At 39.1% G+C, this 25,206-nt stretch overlaps 1 protein-coding gene across 1 annotated transcript in view; it reads left to right on the top strand.

Moving 5' to 3' along the window:
* Positions 1–25,206, top strand: part of LOC140733044 (prolyl endopeptidase-like) — a 169,499-nt gene that overhangs the window by 102,053 nt on the left and 42,240 nt on the right. Inside the window, exons 11-12 of the mRNA XM_073055836.1 lie at positions 1,101–1,237; positions 14,513–14,607. Coding sequence (XP_072911937.1) covers positions 1,101–1,237; positions 14,513–14,607 — 232 coding nt within the window. The remainder of the gene's footprint in view (positions 1–1,100; positions 1,238–14,512; positions 14,608–25,206) is intronic.

Below are 25,206 nucleotides of genomic sequence, written 5' to 3'. Positions count from 1 at the left end.
AGCCTCCTACCTGCCGGCATGAACATCCAACTCACAGACCTTCGTTGAGACCTGCCCCTCCTTACCCCCATCCCTATCTATTATTTTAGTCTGGTTCTTTTTCTCTTTTTTCCCCCCTCACTATAATCTCCCCCCAGCCCTACTTTTCTTTCTCTTTTATTTCCCATAATTCTCCACCTTCCCCCTAGCCCATTTCCCTCCAGCCTATCACTTCCCAGCTCTCTACTTCATCCTTCCCCCCACTTCTTATCCCCTCTCCACCATCCCATGTTACTTCACTCCTGATGAAGGGTTTCGGCCCGAAACGTCGTCACTACCTCCTCCCATAGATGCTGTCTGGCCTGCTGGGTTCTGCCAGCATTTTGTGTTTTTATTCTTGATTGGCTTGTTTGGTTATATTCAGAAAGGTGCCAGAAAAAGGCCAGTAACATCATGGAGGATCCCACCCATTATGCTCATGAACTATTTGTCTCATTCTCATAAGGCAGGAGGCTACACAGCATTCCCACCAGGACCACAAGGCTTAAAAACAGTTACTTTCCCCAAGCAGTAAGATTGATCAACGCCTCCACGCACTAACTCCGCCACTACTTCATTATTTCTCGTCAGTCACCTTATGTACAGCCTAGCATCAGTTTATGGGCATGCAGTCAATCTATGTATATGCAGTATGCTATTTTATGTATTTATACTTATTGTGTGTTTTTAGTATGTTCTTTGTGCTGCATCAGATCCAGAGTAACAATTATTTCATTCTCCTTACACTGTGTACAGGAAAGTACATTAGATAATCCTGAGTACTTAGACATTTGAAGAAACCTGTTTTTGAGGTTGAATCTTCTTGTTGTGCAGACCTTCAATGAAAGCTGTAAGATTTAATAGGTTCAGTCATTTAAGATAGTAAAAAAAAATGAATGTTAATGTAACTTTTATGTGGTCTTTCAATGATCATAATAGCAGCAAGTATGATCTACAAAGAAAGAAAATAGTACCTCCAATAATCCAGAGACATTATAAAAGCATGCTCTCTACTTTTGAGATTGAGCATTTTAATTGTAATCAAAATTCAAAACTGATAATGCCATTTTGTTTCTATGCAGATCTTCTATCCAAGCAAAGATGGGACTCTAATACCCATGTTTATAGTCCACAAAAAACAGATAAAACTTGATAAATCTCACCCTGCTTTTCTCTATGGATATGGAGGCTTCAATATATCACTTACACCAAGTTATAGGTATGTAATGAATCTTTTTCTAGATACAAACAGGTCTCCTGTGCTTTAATCATTGAGTCAAGGAAACTGGCTCAATATGGGTTTGAGGGGAGTGCAGGAAGCTGCTCCTTTTAGTCTGATGGTGCTATAATTGAGATGCATGAAATTTTGCACTACTATTGAGAGAAAATTCGTGAAAATCAGTAGGTGAAGAGGAGTAGGCTTTCATGTAAATCCCTCAATGAAGCCATTAAGTGATAATACACTCGCAGTTTATTACTTTATTTTGAATTTTATTTGATTTTTCTTTTTCTGTGTTATGAAACCATTTTAGTAAATTTGAATTGGAGGTGAAAATTAATGTACCAAGTTTTATTTTTGTTTGTACTTTGACCAAGTGCATGTTATTCTGGTTTGTTGTCTTATTCTTTGTTTTTAAGGGATATTTGTAATTTTGCATTAACTTTGTTTTTCTAATTTTTATCCATTAGTTCATTTCAAATCATTTCAAATTTCAGTTCATTTTGAATCAGCCATCTTGAATACAAAGAAAAGCTGATTATTCTTGTGTGTTGTCAATTACAAAATCTTAAAAATTCTTCATCAAGGGTTTTGACCCAAAATGTCACTGTTTATTCTCCAAAGATGCTGCCTGACCTGAGTTCCTCCAGCAATTTGTGTGTTGTTCGGGATTTCCAGTGTCTGCAGAATCTCTCGCATTTATAAATTTGGCAGTTTGGGGATAATATCAAAAAGTCATTCTTCACACAAAATTGTGCTGAAAACTGGAACACTTCCCAAAAAAAAAATCTGTAGCAAAGCTAAATGAAAATTTCAAAACTGAGCTGATAAGATTTATGGAATAAGAGCAGATAAATTTGAAGAGCATGTCAGACATTTTCTAATTGATGATACAACTGAGGGACTGAATAGCCTATTCTTGCTTCTTTATGCCAAAGACTAATGACATAATTATTGACTATGATACACCTAATATAAATATTATAAAATTGTTAAACTTTAGAGCAGTGCAATCCCCTTTAAAACTCAGGGTGTCCTCTTTTGCTATGATAGGTGGAAGAGTGACTCCTCATATTCTGTCTGAGTAGCATCAATCTGATGGCATAAACATTAATTTCTCCTTCGGGTAAAAAGATAATTCCTTCCCCCTTCCCTCTTCTTTTGTTTGGCACAGCTTTGTGGGCCGAAAGGCCTGTATTGTGCTGTAGGTTTTCTATGTTTTTTTATTCCCAAATTTGGCCTCTTACCTCTTCTCCTCACCTACCTATCACCTCCCCATGATGCCCCTTCTTCTTCCCTTTCTCCTATGGTCCACTCTCCTCTCCTATGATATTCCTTCTTCTCCCGCCCTTTACTTTTTCCCACCCACCTGGCTTCACTATCTTCTAGTTAGTCCTCCTTCCCACTCAAATGTTTATTTTGTCATCTTCCCCCTTCCTCTCCAGTCTTGAAGAAGGGTCTTGGCTTGAAATGTTGATTGTTTATTCATTTCCATTGATCCTGCCTGATCTGAGTTCCTCTAGCTTTTTGGGTGTGTTGCCCTTTAAAGCCTATTTATTTGTAATATCATGCCCCTCATGTTTTAAAGTTTTCAGTTTTTCATTTTCTTTCACGTTACTCCCTCTGAGCCTCTTTCTTTTATGTTTATATTTTGTATTTTAATCCCATTAAATCCATTCTTTTTATCTTGGTGTCCCAAGTTCCTTTTTCTCACTGCTGCATCAGGTTGTAAAGAGTGCAGAGGACTATTTACCTTCAATTTCCAAAATAGCTAGTATTGAAAGTGCACAGCTAAATAAATATGTATTTTGGGGGGCCTGTTGCTTCAGTCGTTTAAAAAGCTTTTATGTAAATACCCATGGCTAAGTGACTGTCTCACACAATAGATACTGTGCACTATTTCTAAAAATGATTACTTCTGAAGTAATGCACAGAAAATGCTTGCATCGATCCAGGATAGTCTGACTCACCATCAAGCTATAATACCATCGTAATGTCAACACATTTTTATTGTGTTTGAGCATGCAAGTTGAAAGCAATTGCCTATATTACAGTGGTATTTAATTTTAATTGCAATAGAGCTTAAACTTATCTGTTATATATTAACAAACATTTATTATTAGTGGTCTTTGATTAATTTGAAAATTCCTTGAATATTGAGCTTGTCTTATTTGCAGTTCATTAAGTAATCATTATTGCTTATTTAATACCAGATGTGCTCTAGTTTTTATTTCTGAATTTCACCTTTAATAACTTGTTCTTTTGGAGATCTTGGATCTAACCATTGGCTAGAAGTTATCAACTTGCAGGATTGCAATTGTTTTTAATTCTGCTACTGCATTTGTGTTTCAGTGCATCAGAGTATCAGCAATTCAGATTGAATCCTCAAAGCTCTTAATGAATTAGCACAATATTCATACTTTTTATGTGAGGAAGTAGTGTTGGTGCACCAAGCAAGATCCTATACTTGGAATAGTCTCCATTGCAAATGTAATTAGTTGACTTTGGAAATAGTCCAAGGGGTCTTCAGATGTTTTTTTTCTAATTGGTATATTTAAAAATCCCTTTCTTGGTTTCATAGTTGAAAAAGGAAAGTATTATGGGTAGACAAGTGACAAAAATGTCAAAATTTACATCTAGTCCCAAAGGAACTGAACATGATTGCTACAATGTGCTGTATGTTAAATCAACATAGCAAAAAAAGGAAGAGAGGTTATATTTTGCCCTTGGGTTTTTTTGGTTGGCTGACTTGCATACAGTTTAATTTGTTATAAAAGACAATGTCCCTGCTAGCTTGTTTTTAGAAGAAAAGAATTCTGTGGAGAATAGCATCTTTTTATAATTCAGCATGTGATGAAGCAAGCTCTCAGAAACAAACATATAATGCTAAATAAAGTAATGATAAATTGGTGAAATCTGCTTTTGTTCCAGAATTTAAGGTTTATAACTGGTCAGGTTTAAATGTAATCAGAATATATCAAGAAAATATAGATTGACCTTGAATAATAATCCAATCTGAAATTTTTCGACAAAACTTCCTTTTTCAGATCAGGTGTAAAATATATTTTTGAAGAACTGTTTATAACTCTGTTGAATGTGAATGTAATCATTTATTTTGTTCTGAACCCCATATTTCATTTTGTATTCTCAATATAATTAACTGAATTAATTATTTTACAAATTTAATTATAGCAGTTACTTGGAAAAAAAACAAAACCACACAAAGGTTGAGTACGGGGGTTGAAAATGTATGATGCTCTTCCAAAATTAGAAAATTTCCAAATTCAACAAAGTACATTTGATCCTTTATTACAAAACCAGCAAAGATGAGCAATCTTATGGCGATTAAAACTCCTGAAACTAAAGTTAGCAAAATTAACATTCCAATTAGTGTACCAAGGGTTTCAGCTAAATTAGTGTAATTAAACGTAACCGGCGGTCGACATAAATATATCACTCCTGGCCCACTCCCTTGTTCTGACTAGACTAAGCTGGCCTAAAGACAAAACATGAATATGTAACTTTTCTCATTTGCTTCTGCCACGTGACAAATTACCCATTAAAAATATTTAGCACAAAATTCAGTACAGACAGAGAATAGATACATGGCACTTACATCTCAGCCCCTTTTTATTACACTATGATAATTACAACTGCATACTACTAAAACAGGAGACACAGAATCTTCAGGGCTAAACATCTTAACATTTATATAAATGTCCCTTCTCTCTTTTTCCACGCAAGACATGTAACAGTCATCTTGGCCAGAGGTTACCAGGGCTTACCCCAGTACAGAGTGATTTTTACTAACACTTTCTGTCAAGTCAGTCATGAAACTTCTAAACCTGCAGCTTTTCAACACTCTGCCTCCTGTAGAAGACAGATCTTGGTTATAGGCCTGTCCAGACAGCTGGTCTTGGTCTTGATGCCCACCTTTCGCACAAATCCTCTTCTGTCTGGAAAGTCTTGAGTCACTCTTCGCATAATCCGTGAGTTTCGAGGTGCTGTGTTGACAACTATAAGTACAGTGTCTCCTGGGAGGAAATTGTGTTTTATACCTGACCATTTTTGATGTTTCTGTAGCTATGGTAAATACTCCTTGACCTGAAGTTCCCAAAACAAGTTTGACATAGGTATATTGGGCCTACTTCCATCTTCAGTGAGCATACATGTCTTCATTTTGGAACTCTTCTGGGTGTAAGGATGGTGAGAACCAACAGATGGTTGGGTGTTGGTACTTCCAAGTCATTGCTTTAGTAATTGGACGACCATTGATAATAGTCTCTACTTCACAAAGGACTGTGTGAAAACCTTCTTTGTCAAGATTCTGTACCTTCATGGTGGCATTGAGGACCCTTTGCACAGACCTGATGAGTCTCTCCCATGTTCCTCCAGAATGTGAACCTCCCAGGGAATTAAAAATCCACGTAATTCCTTTCTGAAGGACATCACTGATCCATGAATGATTCCACTTCTCAATGGCTTCTTGCAACTTGCACTCAGCTCCAACAAAGTTTGTCGCATTATCAGAGTGCAGTTGAGGAACCTGTCTTAGTTTAGCTATAAAGTGTCAAAGTGCATTAACAAAGGAATTTATGTCCAAAGAAGATGCCACTTCAAAGTGAACAGCTCATATAGCTAGACAGGTAAATATGAACCCTTCACTGTAAACAACTTCACTGCAGTTCCATGACTTCTGGTCTTCTCTTGACAAACCAGGTCGTTCATCCTGCCTGCATTGAGGGAAGCTGCTTTGGGCTGCAGCTGCCAAAGTTCATCCAAGTTTAAACTGAGCTCTGGCTGTGCACCATTTCTCCCAACACCATGGTCTCCTTTCAGTGGTCCATTCACAGTCCAACCTATTATTGTTCTAATTGCATACGATCCATCATTAATACTGTGAATTATTTGCAATGGCTCCAATGCTTTAGGCACATTTATCCCGATCGGCAGCTCAATTTCTGAATCAATCTGTGGCAAATGGATGTTTCAGGTGAGACCATCCCTGGAGGTCCCTCTGACATGAAACATTCCTTCTGTGGACCGGCATGCCTTCCTGTGTAAAGGTGTTCAGTAGTTCACAGCCATCTAAGCCAGAAGCCACTTCATTCCTGAACCACAGTAGCTACTAACAATCTTCTCTTGGCCCATGGTACATAAGAGGATGCATGTCCTTTTTCCTGTGAGTTTGAGCATGTTCATGAGGTCCACTGTGCAGAACACTGCTGTACTTCCTTGATCCAGGAAAGCATAAGTAACCACTGTCTTGTTACCCTTCTTAGACTTGTAATGAAATTATGGGAAGTTTACGATCATGATCACCAGCCCCTGTAAGGCGATAGATAGCACTCTCTTATGTGTCTGATTCTTTCATGGCTTGTTTTGATTCTGCACCCTTTTCATTAGAGTGAAAGTGAAGTATGCAGGGATGCTTGCCACTGTCCTGTACACAAACAACAAAGCAGGCACCATTTTCCTTTGGGAAGGCAATTCGCTCACTCTGAGCCCTTTCCTCCAGCAGAGTGCACGAATCCAATGTATGTTCACCCTTGCAGAATAAGCAAACACTTTTGACTGACAGGACCATTTCCCTTGGGTCCAGGTTCACTTTTAGCTTTACTTTCCATAGTGGCCACAGTAGTGGCAAGGCTGTTTCCTTTAGCCTTAGAATGAAATTGTGACTTAGTTTTGTTCACGCCTTTGCTTATTGCTGGTGATGTAGCATCCTGTAAGTTGCTAAATACCGGGTGTGTAGCAATCTTTACTTTGCTTTTCAATAAAGTCAGCTGTGTCACCAAAAGTAGTTTTTTGGTTGTGCCTCTCTTGCAGTTCACAGAATGCCGTTCTCCATTTAATCCTAAGCATCTAGGGCAATTTCATTATGACAATCACCATATTAACAGGCATGTCCAGTTCATGCGTGTACTGCCATTGCAATAGTCACTAATGAAGACAATAGTCTTGAAAGGTTTCACATCTTCAGTTTTGATAGGCACCTAAGAAAGAAGCTTTTGCATGTAGGCAAATGCAATTTTCTGTTAATTACCAAAATGTTCCTGCAGAAAAGCCTTTAGACTTTAGATATCCTTTCTTGGGATCATCATGCTGGCAACCTCTGACAATTTCTCTATGGCAATCCCTAGTCTACTGTTAAGGAAATAGAGGCAGTCACCATAGCTGTCAGTCTTGCCTTCAACACTATTTTAAAAAGCCTTAATGAATGCACAATACTAAAAATAAATCTCTATTGAAGATTTGAATCTCTCTTTTTGGCAAAGATGAAATGCATTACTGTTTTAGCAGTAAGGTTGTTATTTCATTTTGCTTCCTCATAATATCAACAATACTATTTTTGTATTTATTGCCTGAATCAAGTGTTCTCATGCTGTAAGTGAATGTCCCCATGAGCTCTTCAAGCTGTGGGAAATGACACAGGTTGAGCGTGCCTCATTAGTGCAGGCTGAGAATAAACACCCTGAATTCCCTCTTGGGGGTCTAGCTCATATTTCACAGACATTTGAGGAACAAATGAATCAAAATTGACATTGAATGTTTTTGTTCTGTGCCCAATCAATACAGGAGCTCACACCGCTGGAGCACTTTTAACACTCGCCTCACTTGAAGCCCTTGGCACATTAACTTAGCCGACCTGTGCGGCAGTTTCTGCTCCATCTTTTTCCATAGCTGTTTCTCTTACTCTTCCAGAGCATGCCTGTCCTTCAGAAATTGTTGCCATGTGATTAATGTAGCTAAATCAGCCTTATTTAAATGCATGCAGAGGAGGTATTAGATACAGAAGATGCTCTGCCTGCAGCAGGACTTTGAGCGCTGGCATTTGACACACTATCACTCAGGTTTACGTCATCCTGTGGGACCTCTGTTATATACATATTCAAAACATGCTGTGGAATTTGAGAAACATAGCCTGATGGAAAGTGAAACTCATATTCACTTGTTTCAGCAACATGACCTTCAATGGTACATGTTTGAGTCAACTGTTGTATAATAACCCTTATGAATGCATTACTAAGACGTCCAGTGTTTGTAAAGCACCTGGTTCTATTTGTCTTGTTCAACCTTGAAGTAATGACAACAGCATGTGGTTGCTTAGCAACAGCTTCACAGAGACCAGTCAGATCCTCAAGATAAGGCATTTCCTTATTTCCCATAAGATCCCTAATTAATGGTATTAAACTTTTAATTTTTTCCTGTTTGTTTTATATTCCTTTTGAAGACTTTTGATTCTACCTGCTAAAGCTTTTGAAGTTTAATTTCTCTTCTGCCAGCCCCGATACAAGGGTTGCTTGCGTCAATTCCATGCTTCAATACACTCGTTACTTTCTCCTTATTGCGCCACTTGCAATTAACTCTTTGTTTGTCCACAGTACCGGCAATATTCCATTTCAGTAAATGTAGTCAACAGACTGCCCGCGCATCCACAGCACAGAACTTAAACCAGACCAAACAAAACACCAGTCAAATTCAAACATCAGCAACTGGAATATTTTATCACTTCAATAAAACAAAGCAAACACCACACAATCGAGCAACTGTCTCCTATGGACCATTCAAAACTGCTCAAACCAGCAACACGCAGCATGAATCCACATAAGGATGTTAATTGCTGATGATTTGAAAATTGTCTGAACTGATACAAAGTACAAGGTCATAAGCTGTTTTTGAAAAAAATAACCAGTCACGGGTATACCCTGCATCATGGGGGAGGGTTGTGTTCCTAGAAAATCAATAATGATAAGTTGTATTATCTACATAGGAATAAAGTTGGGGGAAAATAATTTTTTGTCTATATTTAACTTTTTCATAAGAGTGAATTTTTAGTCAATATTCCAGACTTTTGGACCATATGGACTGTAGCAATTCCTATGTGAGGCTTCTGGTTGATTACAGCTCAGTGTTCAACACCATCGTACCGTCGGTATTAATCAGCAAGCTTCAAAACCTGGGCCTCTATACCTCCCTCTGCAACTGGTCCTTGACTCATTGGGAGACTACAGCCTGTGTGGATCAGAGATAACATCTTGTGGACAATCAGCACTGCCACACCTTAGGGATGTGTGCTTAGCTCACTGCTCTGCTCTCTCTGCACCCATAATTGCACAGTTCAAATGCCATCTGTACATTTGCCGATGAAACAACTGTTGTTGGCAGAATTTCAAATGGTAACTAGGAGGCAAACAAGAGAGATATTCAGCTGGTTGAGTGGTGTCACAACAACAACTTTGTATTCAACATCAATAAGACCATGTATTTGATTGTGGACTTCAGGAAGGCGATGTTGAGGTAACCCACACCAGTCCTTATCGAAGGATCAGCAATGGAAAGGGTGAGTTGTTACAAGTTCCTGAGTGTCAATATCACTGAAGATCTATCCTGGGCCCAGCGTATTGTTCCAATTACCGGTACAAGGAAGGCATGACAGGTACTATATTTAACTGAGGAAATTCGGTATGTCACCAAAGACTCCAGCAAATTTCTACAGACGTACCGTGGAGAGCTTTCTAACTGGTTATGTCATCATCTGATATGGAGGGGCCACTGCACAGGATTGCAAAAAGCTGTAGAAAGTTGCAGACACAGCCAGCTCCATCAGGGGAATTGGCCTCCCCAGCATCAAGGACATTTTCAAAAGGCGATGCCTCAAAAAGACAGCATTCATCAATAACGGCCCCTGTCATCCAGACATGTCCTCTTCTTGCTACCATCAAGGAGAAGGTACAAAAGTGTGGAGACACACTCAGTGTTAGGAACAGCTTCTCCCCTCTGCCATCAGATGCAAATGAATTTTGTTTTCGATAAGGGTGAATTTCTGTTATTCAGACTGCCATAACGTGGAAAGTCATTTGTAATCTATTTTGTTTGATTACGTTATAAAGGAAAACAGATTCTTTAAAAAAAAAATACAGTGCCTTGAAAAAGTATTCATGCCCCACAACTATTTTCACATTTTACTATCTCATTTTCTAAATTTAAAATATAATTAAGGAAGATTTTTGAGCTAATGTACAAAACATTGTGCATAATGTTAAATCAAAAGAAAAATTCCAAAATCTGTCAATAGTTTACTGAAAGTTTAAAAACTAAAATTGTGAGGCAGAAAAGGTATTCATTCCTTTTGTAGTTACTATACTAAATACCTCACCAGCTCACCAAATTTGTTGATGTGGAAAACTGGAGGATCACCTGAATAAATATCCGCTCTCTCCTTAAGCTCCAACAGTAGATTTTCAACAGTCCAAACCAAAATGACAAAAGAGCATTCAAGGCAAGTCAAAGAAATGATAATAGAGAAGCACAAATCTGAGGAAGGGTACAAGACCATCTCAAAGGCACTGTATATACCTTTGAGCTCAGTGCAGTCCATCATGAAAAAGTGAAAAAAAATATGAAACCCCAGCCACACTGCCTTGGTCAAGACAACCCTCTAAACCTAGTCACCGAAGAAGAATGGCACTTGTCAGAGAGGATACTGTGACACCAACAGTCACTCTGAGGGAGCTGCAGAAATCAGCGGCTGCAACTGGAAATGAAGTTCCTAGCCCCACATTTTCTAAGACCTTGCACAAAAAGAGTACTCATGGAAGACTGGCAAGGAAGAAGCCATAGCTTTAAAAAAAAGCATATCCTTGCCCATAAAGACTTTGCAAAGCAACACTTAGAAGATACTATGAAGAGCTGGAAGAAGGTTTTGTGGTCAGATGCGACTAAAGTAGAACTTTTTGGCCTCAATACTAAGCAGTACGTGTGGCTACGCATCAGCCAGGTAATGCCATCCTACTATAAAGTATGGTGGAGGTAGCATCTTGCTATCTGGATGCTTTTCAGCAGCAGGGATAGGAAATCTGGTGGATTGATGAGAAGATGAATGGTGCTGAATGCAGAGAGAGCCTGGATTAAAAACCTGCTAGCCTCTGCCAGAAAGCCTATACTGGTGAGGAAGTTCATCTTTCGGCAGGACAATGAGAGTAACCATGGAGTGGCTTCAAATCAAGAAAGTTGTCCTTGAGTGGCCCAGAGTCCTGTACTTAATCCAATGGAACACCTCTAGCAAGACCTCAAGATTTCTATCCACCGCCACTCCTTAACTAACCTGGTACAGCGTGAGCATTTATGTAGGAAGGAATTGGCAAATCCTGCTCCACATTGTGCAAAGCTAATAGACCTTAAGCAAAAAGACCTCTGTCTATGATATCTGTGTGAGGTGGTTCAACTAAGTACTGAGCAAAGGGGGTAAATACTTTTGAACTGCTGACATCTCCATTTTTGTTTTTTTAGTTTTTCTTGCTTTGCAATTTTCTGTTTTGGCCTTTTCTGAAAAAAAGAGCATGTGATTCACAAATAAAAATTCTCACTTAAATTGATCGAAGTCCATGGTTATAATATTCATTTATGTGAACAAAGGGTTGGGGGCTGAATGCTTTTACTGTACCCTGTACCCTGACATTGTTGATATTCACCTGGATAAATCTAATCCCCAAAACAGTACCTCCAAAATTACAGCACTTTTTCAGTATTCTGCTGTGGTGTTAGCAGAGTTATATCCTCATGTTGAGTGAGGCTCAAACCAAATGACCCTTAGTTAAGAGCCCTAAGATAGTTCTACTCTCGAAAGAGAATAATTGTAACATTTTAAAGATTATTCAATTTTTCTTTTCATTCATTTTCATTGTTCTTTAGAAGGAAGTATTGTTTCTAGATACTGGACAGCTTGGATTTTCATATTAGTACAGATAATTGAATGAGAATAATATTTATGATCAATTAATACAAAGTGAATTCATTGGAATATTTTTGCAGACTATCTTCATACACTTTATAGACTTAGTTAAGAAACACATTAATCATTGAAGATGTGAATTGTTTGAAGGTTTTCTGACCTTTTGAACAAAGTATTAGAAGTTTTCTGTGACATTTCTCCAGCTGTCAATTATATCTCTGAGGAATATCACCAAAAGACTCCACAGTATTCTTTTGTACAGGTCTTTCACAGCCCTTACCAGTTGAAAATCTGGGTGCCAATAAATTACCATTCCATTTTGAACAGAATTTATTAGCTGTGAGCTAAATACCTGTTGCAAGTTACTTAATGGCATAATGAAAATATATTTTGCTCTGAGAAAGATGCAATTTAATATTTGCTTGATATTTTGTTTAAAGGTCAACATTGTTCTGAATTTTTTTATACTTGAAAAAGCAGTTTCAGTGGATTATTCCATTAGCTGACGCAGCCCAGAGTTTTGTACATTCAAAGCAAAATGTAATATGAATTATGCACACAAGAAGTTGGTGCAAATCAGGTTAGACAGCATCTTTTTTTTTTGGGGGGGAGGGCACTGAATAGTTGGTGTATTGGCCATGACCCTTCATCAGGACTGAAACATTTTGTTTGTATTAAGTGTAAATTTTCCGGTCTATTTTCATAAGTCAATCCCATTTGCACCAGAATGCCTGATTATATGCAAACCTGATCTAGAATGCTGGCAGGTATTGAATTTGGCTATTGAAGCTATTGAAAGAGATTTCTTGTCACTTTCCAATGGAAATGTTGACTGATCTTGTTTTCCTCCCATTGTTTGTGTATCTGGCCTCAAATTGAAATCAGCCAACAGCAAGAAACAAGTGTGGGACCTTCCCATCTAACTTTGGTGTGTTGTTCCATCTTGGTCTGCGTGATTGACAGAGGGTCTGCTTGGACAATTCATTTGTGCCCCTCTGTTTGACACAGCTGGAAATTTCATAGGAGATGAGAATTAGAAGTGGAGTGGACCAAATGGTTAACAGTATTCCATTAAAGCCTAAATTCTTGTCTTAGCCTTGAGTGCACTTACTGACTCAGAATCCACATTTCTTGGGTAGGGGATTCCAACGTTCACACCCTGCCTTCCTCCCCCACAACCCCTCCCCCACTTTCTTTTTTTCTCAGTTGTCAATATTTTATTCCAAGACCGTTTATGATGGAGGGAGACATTTTATAAACTCTTCAATTAATTAAAATGAACATTATCTGAAAACGTGAAGACATTAAATTATAAGTAATGATCTTCAACTTTAAGATCAAGTGAAATAACTCCAATCCACACAAAATGCTGGTGGAACACAGCAGGTCAGGCAGCATCTATAAGGAGAAGCACTGTCGACGTTTCGGGCCAAGACCCTTCGTCAAGACTAACTGAAGGGAAAGATACTAAGAGATTTGAAAGTAGTGGGGGGAGGGGGAAATGTGAAAAGCTCCAATCCACAGTCGCTTTACCTCTTTCCCCCACGGGATCAGGAACTCTAAATAAGTGCCTGCAGTTGCTATTTCTATGTCCATCCCTGGCACAAAGCTGGAGGTCTATGGTGAACTACATCAGACCCCTCTTCACATTAATGTTTTGCCTCTTAACTCAATGGCTGAATCCAGCAATAGATTAAGCAGTCCAGCAACCTACCTGCTCTCTAACTCCTCTTGAGCTGCCATTTCTCACAGAAATACATGATGTTCAATTCATCAAATAAAGAGTTAGCATTTCCATTAGAAAACATGGGCTCTGGGGTTTTTATATTTTAGATTTTCCATAAAGCCTTGATGAAGGTCATTCAGCCCATCAACTCTGTACTGGCTCTCAGAGCAATTCCATTAATTTCTTCCTCTGCCTATTCCAGGTACCCATTTTCTCTCAAATGCCCATTAACTCCTGATACTTGATTCTCTCTTACCACCCACCTACACTAGAAGTAATTCAATTAATCTATCAACTAACAGATCCTTGGCGGGTGGGAGGTAGCCTACATCACAGTATACAAACTCAGCACATGTGGAAGAGTGTATCCTTTCCCCCATTCATAAATTTAGTGCATTGTTGTTGAGAACTATGAAATATTTTTCAGTGCCACTTCTTGCTTCTGTGTAAATGCTTTTATTTAAGTTTAACCCTGTAGCTTCATACCAGGTTACTCTAAATTCATTCATATTATGTTTGTTTTCCATTTTACTGCAATAGGATTAGAGGTTCCATGGTATCTAAAGTAACCAGTTATTGGCCCCTCATTGCTGTTGTGGGAAGTTATCTCAAATACATTTCACAGACTTGACTCAAGGCTTTTTTAAACTTGATTAAGCCGATCTATGAGAGGATTAAAGTGGTCCACAATTAAGGCTCTAGCTACATTCTCTTTTGCAAGTTTATTTTTTTAATTATTTGAAGCATCTTGAAAAGAAACTAAATGATATAGCAAATAATTGGAGAAACTAAGACATTGTTTTAATTTTTGCAGTGTTTCAAGGCTTATTTTTGTGAGGCATCTTGGTGGTGTTTTAGCTATTGCTAATATCAGAGGAGGGGGAGAGTATGGAGAATCCTGGCATAAAGGTAAGGCAGTTAATACTAGTTTGTGCATTATTTACTGCATGATGACATTTCTAATACATTTGTGTTGCTCATTTGTTCTCTAGTATCACTGTAAAACCATTCTCAATTTTAAATCAGGTAATCAGCAGATGGAATACATATTAGAAACAGTGGATAACAGTTTTACAGTGCCTTCTGCAGATAGAAACTGTATATCTCTGTTATTCTCCCAATGGAAGTCCCTTTGCTTGCAGTACATGTCAATTAATCTGTCTAAGCAATTAGTTATCTAATTGTCAATCTAAATGTAAATCTTCTGGAACTTATTATTTGTTATTTATTTGTGGTAATATTACTTTGTGTTGTGTGCGAGTTGTATGTACTGTGTTGTGCACCTTGGAACGTTGTTTCATTTGGCAGTATGCATTTATATGGTTGAATGACAATAGACTTGCAACTTGATAATTCGTAAGGTTTAATTTTAGCCACATCAAGAACCTTGCTGAGCATCCAGGCAGGCAATTAAATCACATTTTTTTATTGATATACTTACAGTAACTATCTTCTCTAAGAAATTAATGTCTGAATGGTAAAGTTATTACTTCCAAGCCTGTGATGATTGTTCCTCATGATACCTGCTCTCTTTTTAGATTTTTATTTTTAGAATCTTGTTCGGCCCTCGAGCAATTTGTCCCAATGTTAACCTCTAATTTCTGGACTTGTTCTATATTTTTTTTATCTCTGAATGTTACAATTATTTTGCTATTGCTTATAGAGCGCTTAAAAATCTCAAATAATTGTGACCTCTACATTGCTTTGCTTGCTTAGTACATTGACTTTGCTTAGGAATTTTTATTTGAAAAGGAACTAAGTCAACATACGAAACAAACAAATTGGCATTTTTTATATTGATTTTGCCACCTGCCCTTGTTGTTTAATATTCTGATAAAAATTTATAGGTGACTTTTTTAAATATATCATTTACATTGGTAACGGACTCTGAATATCAACTATCCAACTACATGTTAGAAATGCGGTAGGTAATGCAAATTTTATTTCCATTAATTTTCCAGAAATTCTAATACAACATATTGGGGTTTAAAGAAAATGTATTTCTTGGCTAAGGTATACTGATAACATCAGCTAAGTAAGTCCATGATAAACATGTAGATTTTATCTTTTCAATAATGTTCATAAATGGTCTAAATTCTATTTCCATATTATAATTGGAGAAGGCAGAGGCAAAAGTTGGAACTATGAAATTTATTAAGACCATTACCATATCTGCTAAATATTTGTCACAAAATGTTGGATGTTGGATGTTTAATGTTGGATTCATTTCATTAATGTTGCAAGTACGTCTGAGTAATGTTCAAATACTAGCAAAAGTACAGTAACATCTGTATTGCCCACTTCATGCTTGCTGTAATCCCTTCATTGCTACCCTTCTATTCTCTTGATTCTCCCAATGTTTGCTATTCAAGCTCAAAACTTCCCATTCATATCAAACATTGTCCCATCAGAATATTCTCAACGATTTATTTTTGTAACACACCACTTCTATAATTTCATTCCCACCACTAGCCACCTCGTTTCCTCCCTATACCCTTCACCCTTCGTGGCTAGACTCACTGGTATTTCCTGATCTGTTAATCCCTCCCCACACATACCATCCTGACCTCTAGTTTTTCCTTGCAACTATAGGAGGTGCAAAGATTATACATCACCTCCCTCACCATTATCCAGAGACCTAAACAGCTATTTTGGGTGAGTTAAAGATTCACGTGCACCTCCAACCTTGTTTTAATGCATAGAGTCCCTACAATGTGGCCTCCTCTACCCCGGCAAAATCAAGTACAGACTAAGTAATTGGTTTTTAGAGCTCCTGCACTCTGACTGCAGTGGTCATCTCGAACTCCATTTCAACTCATTCACACACTGATGCATCTGTTCTCAGCCTTCTCCATTGCCAGGATGAGGCCCAGCACAAACTAGAGGAATAACATGTTCTATTTGGGTAGTTTACAACCCAATGATGTGAGTATTGTATTTTCCAATACCAGATATCCTTACCTCCTTTGTTCCCCTTGCTCTTCTTCCAATTTACTTCTGGACCTACCATTTTTGTCTCCTTTTCCAGAAATTCTTTGCCTCATTCCCCCATCAGCTATTTTCATCTCCTTCCTTCTTGGTTCCAGCCACTTACCACCCACATGTTTTACCCACTGATTCCATCTGCCCTTCACCTCTCCCCGAATGATTCCCATTATCAGCTTCCTTACTTGGTAGATTCCACCACTGGTGGCCTTTGTGTCCTTGCTTATTACCCGCCAGCTGCAGTCTCCAGATTCACCCTGCTCCCACTCCCTTCAACTGGTTCTATCTGCCTTTTCTCTCCTTGTCTGCTTCCAACTATCACCCACCTGCACCTGTCAACTCCACACCACCTCCAAATGGCTCCACCTGCCCATCATCATTCATCCCTCAGTCCACCGCTTACCTACCAGCCCCTGCCTCACCCCCACCCCCTCCATCTTTATATTGGTCATCTTCCCATTCCACTCGCAATCTGATGCAGTGTTTCAATCCAAAATGTCGACGATACTTTTCCCCCGCTGATACCACTCCCACCTACTGAGCTCCTTCAGCAGTTTCTGCACTCTCTTAGTTTCATTCCTTTCTGATTGAAAGTTTCTTGCACTTCTTAATGGATTGATTTTCCATATCTGGAAGAATAGACATGGTGTTCACTTGCACACTGATAACCAGGTTTATCCTTTCTTTCCCTCTTTGAATTCATTACTGTCCTTATGATGGAAACTTAGGGATGGCAGGTTGCTCGCAGCACTGCAGCATGTGTGCATTTTTCATTATGTGCTGTGTTGTATGACGTGGCCGATCGTGGTCCCATGGCCATGATTGTTCCTGTTCTGGGCAGTGCCTTTGCAAGATAGGTGACTCCAGCCATTATCAATACTTTTCAGAGGTTGTCTCCCTGGTGTCAGTAGTCACGTAACCAGGGCTTGTGATCTGCATCAGCTGCTCATACGACCATCCACCACCTGCTTCCATGACTTCATGTGATTCTGATAGGGGGCTAAGCAGGTGCAGCACCTTGCTTAAGGGTGACCGGCAGGCTAGCAGAGGGAAGGAGTGCCTTACACCTCCTTTGGTAAAGACATATCTTCACTCTGCCATCCAAGCATGTGCATCCACAGTCTTTGTTTCTGTTTCCCTCTGAAAATGCCAAAAACGCGAGTTGCTACGAGAAATTCCTAAATGGTAGAAATGCACGTTTTAACAGCCTGCATGAAGAAACCACAGTGGTAAACATACTATATATCCTATGAGTAGGTATTGTGAAAATCATATACAAAACTACAAATTTAAAATGCTGTGAGGTAAACTACATGTTTCCTTTTGAGTGCCAGGTGAAAACTGAGACAAACACTAAGCATTTCCAGACAATGATGAATCAGACACAATATAGATATCTTACTGGAATATATCACGGCTAGGTTGTGCCATTTGACCGTTTTACATTCTGAATGAATCTACTGTTTATATCATGAAGACAGTGTAATTGAAACGTTAGTATTTCTATTTAAATAAAAGTTTAGTCTAGCACCGCATTTTTCCAATGATGTTCTCAGTTAAGCATGCTTTGATCACACCTTGACAGTTAATAAGCAATTTTCAAAGCAGCAGGTTTCAAAGCTACTCACCACTCCTGAAGAACGTTTACCCCCTTCCCTATTCCCAACAAACTTACAAAAGATGCTTATTATTAAAGACAAGGCATAATTGAACTATAGTTGCAAGAAAAAGTATGTGAACCCTTTGCAATTACCTGGTTTTCTGCATTAATTACTCATAAAATATGGTCTGATCTTCATTGAAGTCACAATAATAGACAAACACAATCTGCCTGAACTAATAACAAACAAGCAATTGTACTATTTCACGTAAATACTGAGTGCACCATTTAAACAATCAATCTAGGTTCAAAAAAGTATGTAAACCGTGGGGCAATGCCTTCTATGAAAGCTGTTTGGAGTCAGGTGTTCCAATCAATGGAAGTTGTAGAGGTACCCTGCCCTATACTAAAAAAAAGACACAAAGCCAGGTTATTGACAGAGCCTGCTCTGCTCAAGAACGATCAGTTTATGTGTACCGTGCCTCAATCAAAACAACTTTCAGAGGACCTTGGAAGAAGAATTGGAGAAATGTGTGAAGCTGGAAAAAGGCCACAAAAGCATTTCTAAAGATCTGAGTGTTCATCAGTCCATAGTAAGATAAATTGTCTACAAATGGAGGAAATTCTGTACTGCTGCTACTCTTCCCAGGAGTGGGTGTCCTGCAAAGATCACACCTATGCTGAAGGTGGTGAAAAAGAACCTAAGGATAACAGCAAAAGACCTGCAGAAATCTCTAGAACTTGCTAAATTCTCTGATCATGTGTCCACTATAAGAAAGACACTGAGCAAGAATGATGTTCATGGAAGAAAACCACGGGGGAACTACTCCTCTCCAAAAAAAAAACATTAAGACCATTTGGATGCTCCATGGCATTTCTGGGACAATGTTTTGTGGACAGATGAGACAAAAGTTGAACTTATGGCAGAAATGCACCTGGCTATTTTTGTAGGAAAAAGGGCACTGTACTCCCAACACCAAAACCTCATTCCAGTTGTGAAGAATGGTGGAAGGACCGTCATGGTTTAGGGCTGCTTTGCTGCCTCAGAACCAGTACAGCTTACAATCGTTGAGGGAACAATGAATTCAAAATTGTATCAAGACGCTTCACAGGAAAATGTCAGGTTAGTAGTCTGTCACCTGAAGTTTAATAGAAGTTGGATGTGCAACAAGACATTGATCTGAAACACAAGAGCAAATCAAACAACAGATTGGTTTAAAAAGAAGAAAATTTGTGTTTTGGAATGGCCAAGTCAGAGTCCAGACCTTTACCCAATTGAGATGCTGTGACATGACTGGAAGAAGGCTGGTCATGTATGGTATCACAGAAATATTGATGGACTGAAACAGTTTTGTATGGAGGAATGCTCTGAAATCAGCAGCTACAGGAAGCATCTGGTAAAGGCTATTACTGCTTAAGTAGGTTCTACCAGTCACTAAATACAAGGGTTCAGATAATTTTTTTCCAGCCTGGACTGTGAATGATTAAACAATGTGTTCAGTAAAGACATGAAAAGTACAATTGTTTGTATGTTATTAATTTAGGCAGATGGTGTTTTTCTATTATTGAAACTTGGATGAAGATCAGAACACATTTTATGAGTAATTAATGCAGAAACCAGGTAATTACAAAGGGGTCTCAAACTTTTTCTTGCGACTGTAAGTGGCTTTGAAATACATTGAGAAGTCAAAAAAAATGTTTATCCCAGTTGTCAATTTGAGGTTAACTCGCGTGTCAAGGAATCTTGCTGTTGATTGAATGTCAGTATCATACTGTGTTCGCAACATGACTTCTGTTGTTTGTTTTTTTATTTAATATTTTCCCAGTTATTGGTAACAAATTTTAAAATATATATACATTTGAATTAATTTGTTTAAATATACATTTGTACAGTTATGTTTCACTTTAATCGGCTTGTATATTGTATTTATTTGCTTATTTTCAATAATTCTTCAGATAATGGATCTATTTTTCAAATATTCGTACATGGAAAGCTTTCAAACTAGTTTTCATAGTTGGAAACTCCTATAATCTTGCAACATTTTATTGACACAATATACTGTGGAGTTTCCATTTCTCCTTATTACTTTTCCATCCATCTGTAAAGGAAAATCAACTTTTTGATATCCTGATGTTATACCCTGCACCTTATTTTGTTTATCAGCACCATGACATCGTTAAATAGTTCAATTACAGATTCCTAAATGTACCAAGGATTAATTGAAATCTGATTGCTTGCCTAATTAAATATTCCATGTATTGGCCTGCTAGGTAAATTAGTTTTATTTATTTATAAATGGAAGTGCTTAATACAGAAAAATGTTTGAGAATGTTTTGTTCAGAGTCAGGGTAAAGGTAGAAAGATGGAAATAGCCAGATTAATGTCTTCTCCAAAGCTCCCCACTTCCTCACACCACCTCTCACTTGGTCCGATCTCTTCTGTCTCCATAATCTCATGTGACTCTTTTTTGAGACAATGTTTATCGCCTTTAATGTTGTAACGTCCATCTGAGTACCTTATTCTGCCCTCTAATTTTCATGGCTAAGGAGTTTAACGCTTGACTTTATTTTCAATCTCTACCTTGTTTTTTATACATCTCACTGCCTTGAACAACTTGCAGCAAGTGTTTTAACATTTGCTCCTTGTTTTTACCTTGTGGTTTCCCTAAAAGAGCCAGCTTCCAAAGTAATCTTTGTTATTTCTAGTAGTAACTTCAGCTGACCTCAAGTAAATCTCAATCCCACAATGTACTGTTAAATTTATGTTTTTATGCCCATCCATTATCATTTTCAGTTCCTGTTCCCGTTTAAATCGCAGCAAGAGGCGGAGAGGGAAGAGGTAAAAGAAGCTTGGAGAGAAGCTTTTTTTTAACTGATCGCAGCAAAGAGGCTAGACTGCGCAGGCGCGTGACGTAGCGCACCAAAGGTTTAAAAAGGAGAGGAAGTTTTCAACGGTTATTTAAATTGCAACAAGAGGCAGAGAGGGAAGAGGTAAAAGAAGCTCAGAGAGAAGCTGTTTTTTTTTAACTGATTGCGGCAAAGAGGCTAGACTGCACAAGCGCGTGAAAGTCGGCCCGTGAGGCAGCGGGAGAATTTAAATAGCGAGCAGAGGCTGAGTACGAGCTTCACTCCAGGTGAGGTAAGGCCAGGTAAGCTCCTTTAATTAATCTAATTAGATTAGGAGTAGGTAATGGAGGCAGCAGTTAGGGCAGTTGAGTGCTCCGTTTGCAGTATTTGGGAAGTCAGGGCGAGCACAGCTGTCCCTGATGACTACACCTGCGAAAGGTGCATCCAGCTGCAGCTCCTGACAAACCATGTTAGGGAACTGGAGCTGGATGAACTGGATCATTTGGGAGGCAGAGGCAGAAATAGACAAGAGTTTCAGGGAGATGGTCACCCCTAGGAGTCAGGAGACAGGTAGTTGGGTGACTGTCAGGAGAGGGAAGGGGAATAGACAGGAAGAGCAGAGCACCCCTGTGGCCGTTCCCATCAACAATAAGTGTACCGTTTTGGATACTGTTGGTGGGGACGACCTACCAGGGACAAGTTGCAGTGGTTGCATCTCTGGCACCGAGACTGGACCCTCAGCTCAAAAGGGAAGGAGGGAAAAGAGGCGAGCAGTAGCGATAGGGGATTCGATAGTTAGGGGGACAGATAGGAGGTTCTGTGGAAGAGATCGAGAATCCCGGATGGTCTGTTGCCTCCCTGGTGCCAGGGTCCGCGATATCTCAGATCGAGTTCTCAGTATTCTCAAGAGGGAGGGTGAGCAGCCGGATGTCGTCGTCCATGTAGGGACCAATGACGTGGGTAGGAAGAGTGAGGAGGGCCTGAAAGGTGAGTTTAGGGAGCTAGGTGCCAAGTTAAAGGACAGGCCCTCCAGGATAGCAATCTCAGGATTGCTACCGGTGCCAAGTGCAGGTGGGTTTAGAAATAGTAAGATAGTGCAGATCAACACGTGGCTGAAGACATGGTGCAGGATGTAGGGCTTCAGATTTATAGATAATTGGGCAGTTTTCCAGGGAAGGTGGGACCTGTTCTGGCGGGATGGTTTACATCTGAACTGGAGAGGGACAAATATTCTTGCAGGTAGGTTTGCTAGAGAGGCTCCAGTGGACTTAAACTAGATATGAGGTGGGAGGGGAACCAGAGTGTAGGAACAGATGTATGGAAGAAGGAAGAAAAAGAAGACAGTAAAGTTCTTTGTACTGTTAGAGATAAACAGAGAGGAAGAGTGGAGAATTTCTTAAATGCATTTATTTTAATGCTAGGAACATTGTAAGAAAGGTGGATGAGCTTAGAGCATGGATTGATACCTGGAAATATGATGTTGTAGCTATTAGTGAAACATGGTTGCAGGAGGGGTGTGATTGGCAACTAAATATTCCTGGATTTCATTGCTTCAGGTGTGATAGAATCGGAAGGACAAGAGGGGGAGGTGTTGCGTTGCTTGTCAGAGAAAATATTACAGCGGTGCTCTGGCAGGATAGATTAGAGGGCTCGTCTAGGGAGGCTATCTGGGTGGAATTGTGGAATGGGAAAGGTGTAGTAACACTTATAGGGGTGTATTATAGACCACCTAATGGGGAGCGAGAATTGGAGGAGCAAACTTGCAAGGAGATAGCAGATATTTGTAGTAAGCACAGGGTTGTGATTGTGGGAGATTTTAATTTTCCACACATAGACTGGGAAGCCCATTCTGTAAAAGGGATGGATGGTTTGGAGTTTGTAAAATGTGTGCAGGATAGTTTTTTGCAGCAATACATAGAGGTACCAACTAGAGAAGGGGCAGTGTTGGATCTTCTGTTAGGGAATGAAATAGGTCAAGTGACGGAGGTATGTGTTGGGGAGCACTTTGGGTCCAGTGACCACAATGCCATTAGTTTCAATATAACTATGGAGAAGGATAGGACTGGACCCAGGGTTGAGATTTTTGATTGGAGAAAGGCTAACTTTGAGGCGATGTGAAAGGATTTAGAAGGATTGGATTGGGACAATTTGTTTTATGGGAAGGATGTAATAGAGAAATGGCAGTCATTTAAAGGTGAAATTTTAAGGGTACAGAATCTTTATGTTCCTGTTAGGTTGAAAGGAAAGGTTAAAAGTTTGAGAGAGCCATGGTTTTCAAGGGATATTGGAAACTTGGTTAGGAGAAAGAGAGATATCTACAGTAAATATAGGCAGCATGGAGTAAATGAGGTGCTCGAGGAATATAAAGAATGTAAGAAGAATCTTAAGAAAGAAATTAGAAAAGCTAAAAGAAGATACGAGGTTGCTTTAGCAAGCAAGGTGAAAATAAATCCGAAGGGTTTCTACAGTTATATTAATATCAAAAGGATAGTGAGGGATAAAATTAGTCCCTTAGAGAATCAGAGTGGACAGCTATGTGTGGAGTTGAAAGAGATGGGGGAGATTTAAACGGGAACAGGAACTGAAAATGATAATGGATGGGCATAAAAACAATTTCTTTTCTTCGGTATTCACTACAGAGAAGGATATTGAATTGTATAAGGTAAGGGGAACAAGTAGGGAAGTTATGGAAACTATCACGATTAAAGAGGAGGAAGTACTGCCCTTTTAAGGAATATAAAAGTGGATAAATCTCCGGGTCCTGGTTGAGGGAGGTCAGTGTAGAAATAGCAGGGGCTCTGACAGAAATATTTCAAATGTCATTAGAACAGGGGATGGTGCCGGAGGACTGGTGTATTGCTCATGTGGCTTCATTGTTTAAAAAGGGTTCTAAGAGTAAACCTAGCAATTATAGGCCTGTCAGTTTGACGTCAGTGGTGGGTAAATTAATGGAAAGTATTCTTAGAGATGGTATATATAATTATCTGGATAGACAGGGTCTGATTAGGAACAGTCAACATGAATTTGTGCGTGGAAGGTCATGTTTGACAAATCTTATTGAATTTTTTGAAGAGGTTACGAGGAAAGTTGACGAGGGTAAAGCAGTGGATGTTGTCTATATGGACTACAGTAAGGCCTTTGACAACGTTCCGCACGGAAGGTTCAATCGTTAGGTATTAATATTGAAGTAGTAAAATGGATTCAACAGTGGCTGGATGGGAGATGCCAGAGAATAGTGGTGGATAACTGTTTGTCAGGTTGGAGGCCGGTGACTAGTGGTGTGCCTCAGGGATCTGTACTGGGTCCAATGTTGTTTGTCATATACATTAATGATCTGGATGATAGGGTGGTAAATTGGATTAGTAAGTATACAGATGATACTAAGATAGGTGGCGTTGTGGGTAATGAAGTTGGTTTTCAAAGTTTACAGAGAGATTTAGGCCAGTTAGAAGAGTGGGCTGAGCGATGGCAGATGGAGTTTAATGCTGATAAGTGTGAGGTGCTACATTTTGGTAGGAATAATCCAAATAGGATATACATGGTAAATGGTAGGGCATTTAAGAATGCAGTAGAACAGAGTGATCTAGGAATAATGGTGCATAGTTCCCTGAAGGTGGAATCTCATGTGGATAGGGTGGTGAAGAAAGCTTTTGGTATGTTGGCCTTTACAAATCTGAGCATTGAGTATAGGGGATGTAATGTTAAAATTGTACAAGGCATTGGTAAGGCCGAATTTGGAGTATTGTGTACAGTTCTGGTCACCGAATTATAGGAAAGATGTCAACAAAATAGAGTACAGAGAAGATTTACTAGAATGTTACCTGGGTTTCAGCACCTAAGTTACAGAGAAAGATTGAACACGTTAGGTCTTTATTCTTTGGAGTGCAGAAGGTTGAGGGAGGACTTGATAGAGGTATTTAAAATTATGAGGGGGATAGATAGAGTTGACATGGATAGGCTTTTTCCATTGAGAGTAGGGGAGATTCAAACAAGAGGACATGAGTTGAGACTTGGGGGGCAAAAGTTTAAGGGTAACATGAGGGGGGAATTTCTTTACTCAGAGTGGTAGCTGTGTG

The sequence above is a fragment of the Hemitrygon akajei genome, chromosome 9 (genome assembly GCF_048418815.1).
Source record: "Hemitrygon akajei chromosome 9, sHemAka1.3, whole genome shotgun sequence".
Taxonomy (NCBI): Eukaryota; Metazoa; Chordata; class Chondrichthyes; order Myliobatiformes; family Dasyatidae; genus Hemitrygon; species Hemitrygon akajei.
The sequence above is the reverse complement of the archived record's forward strand: the minus strand, read 5'-3'. Positions and strand labels throughout refer to the sequence as shown.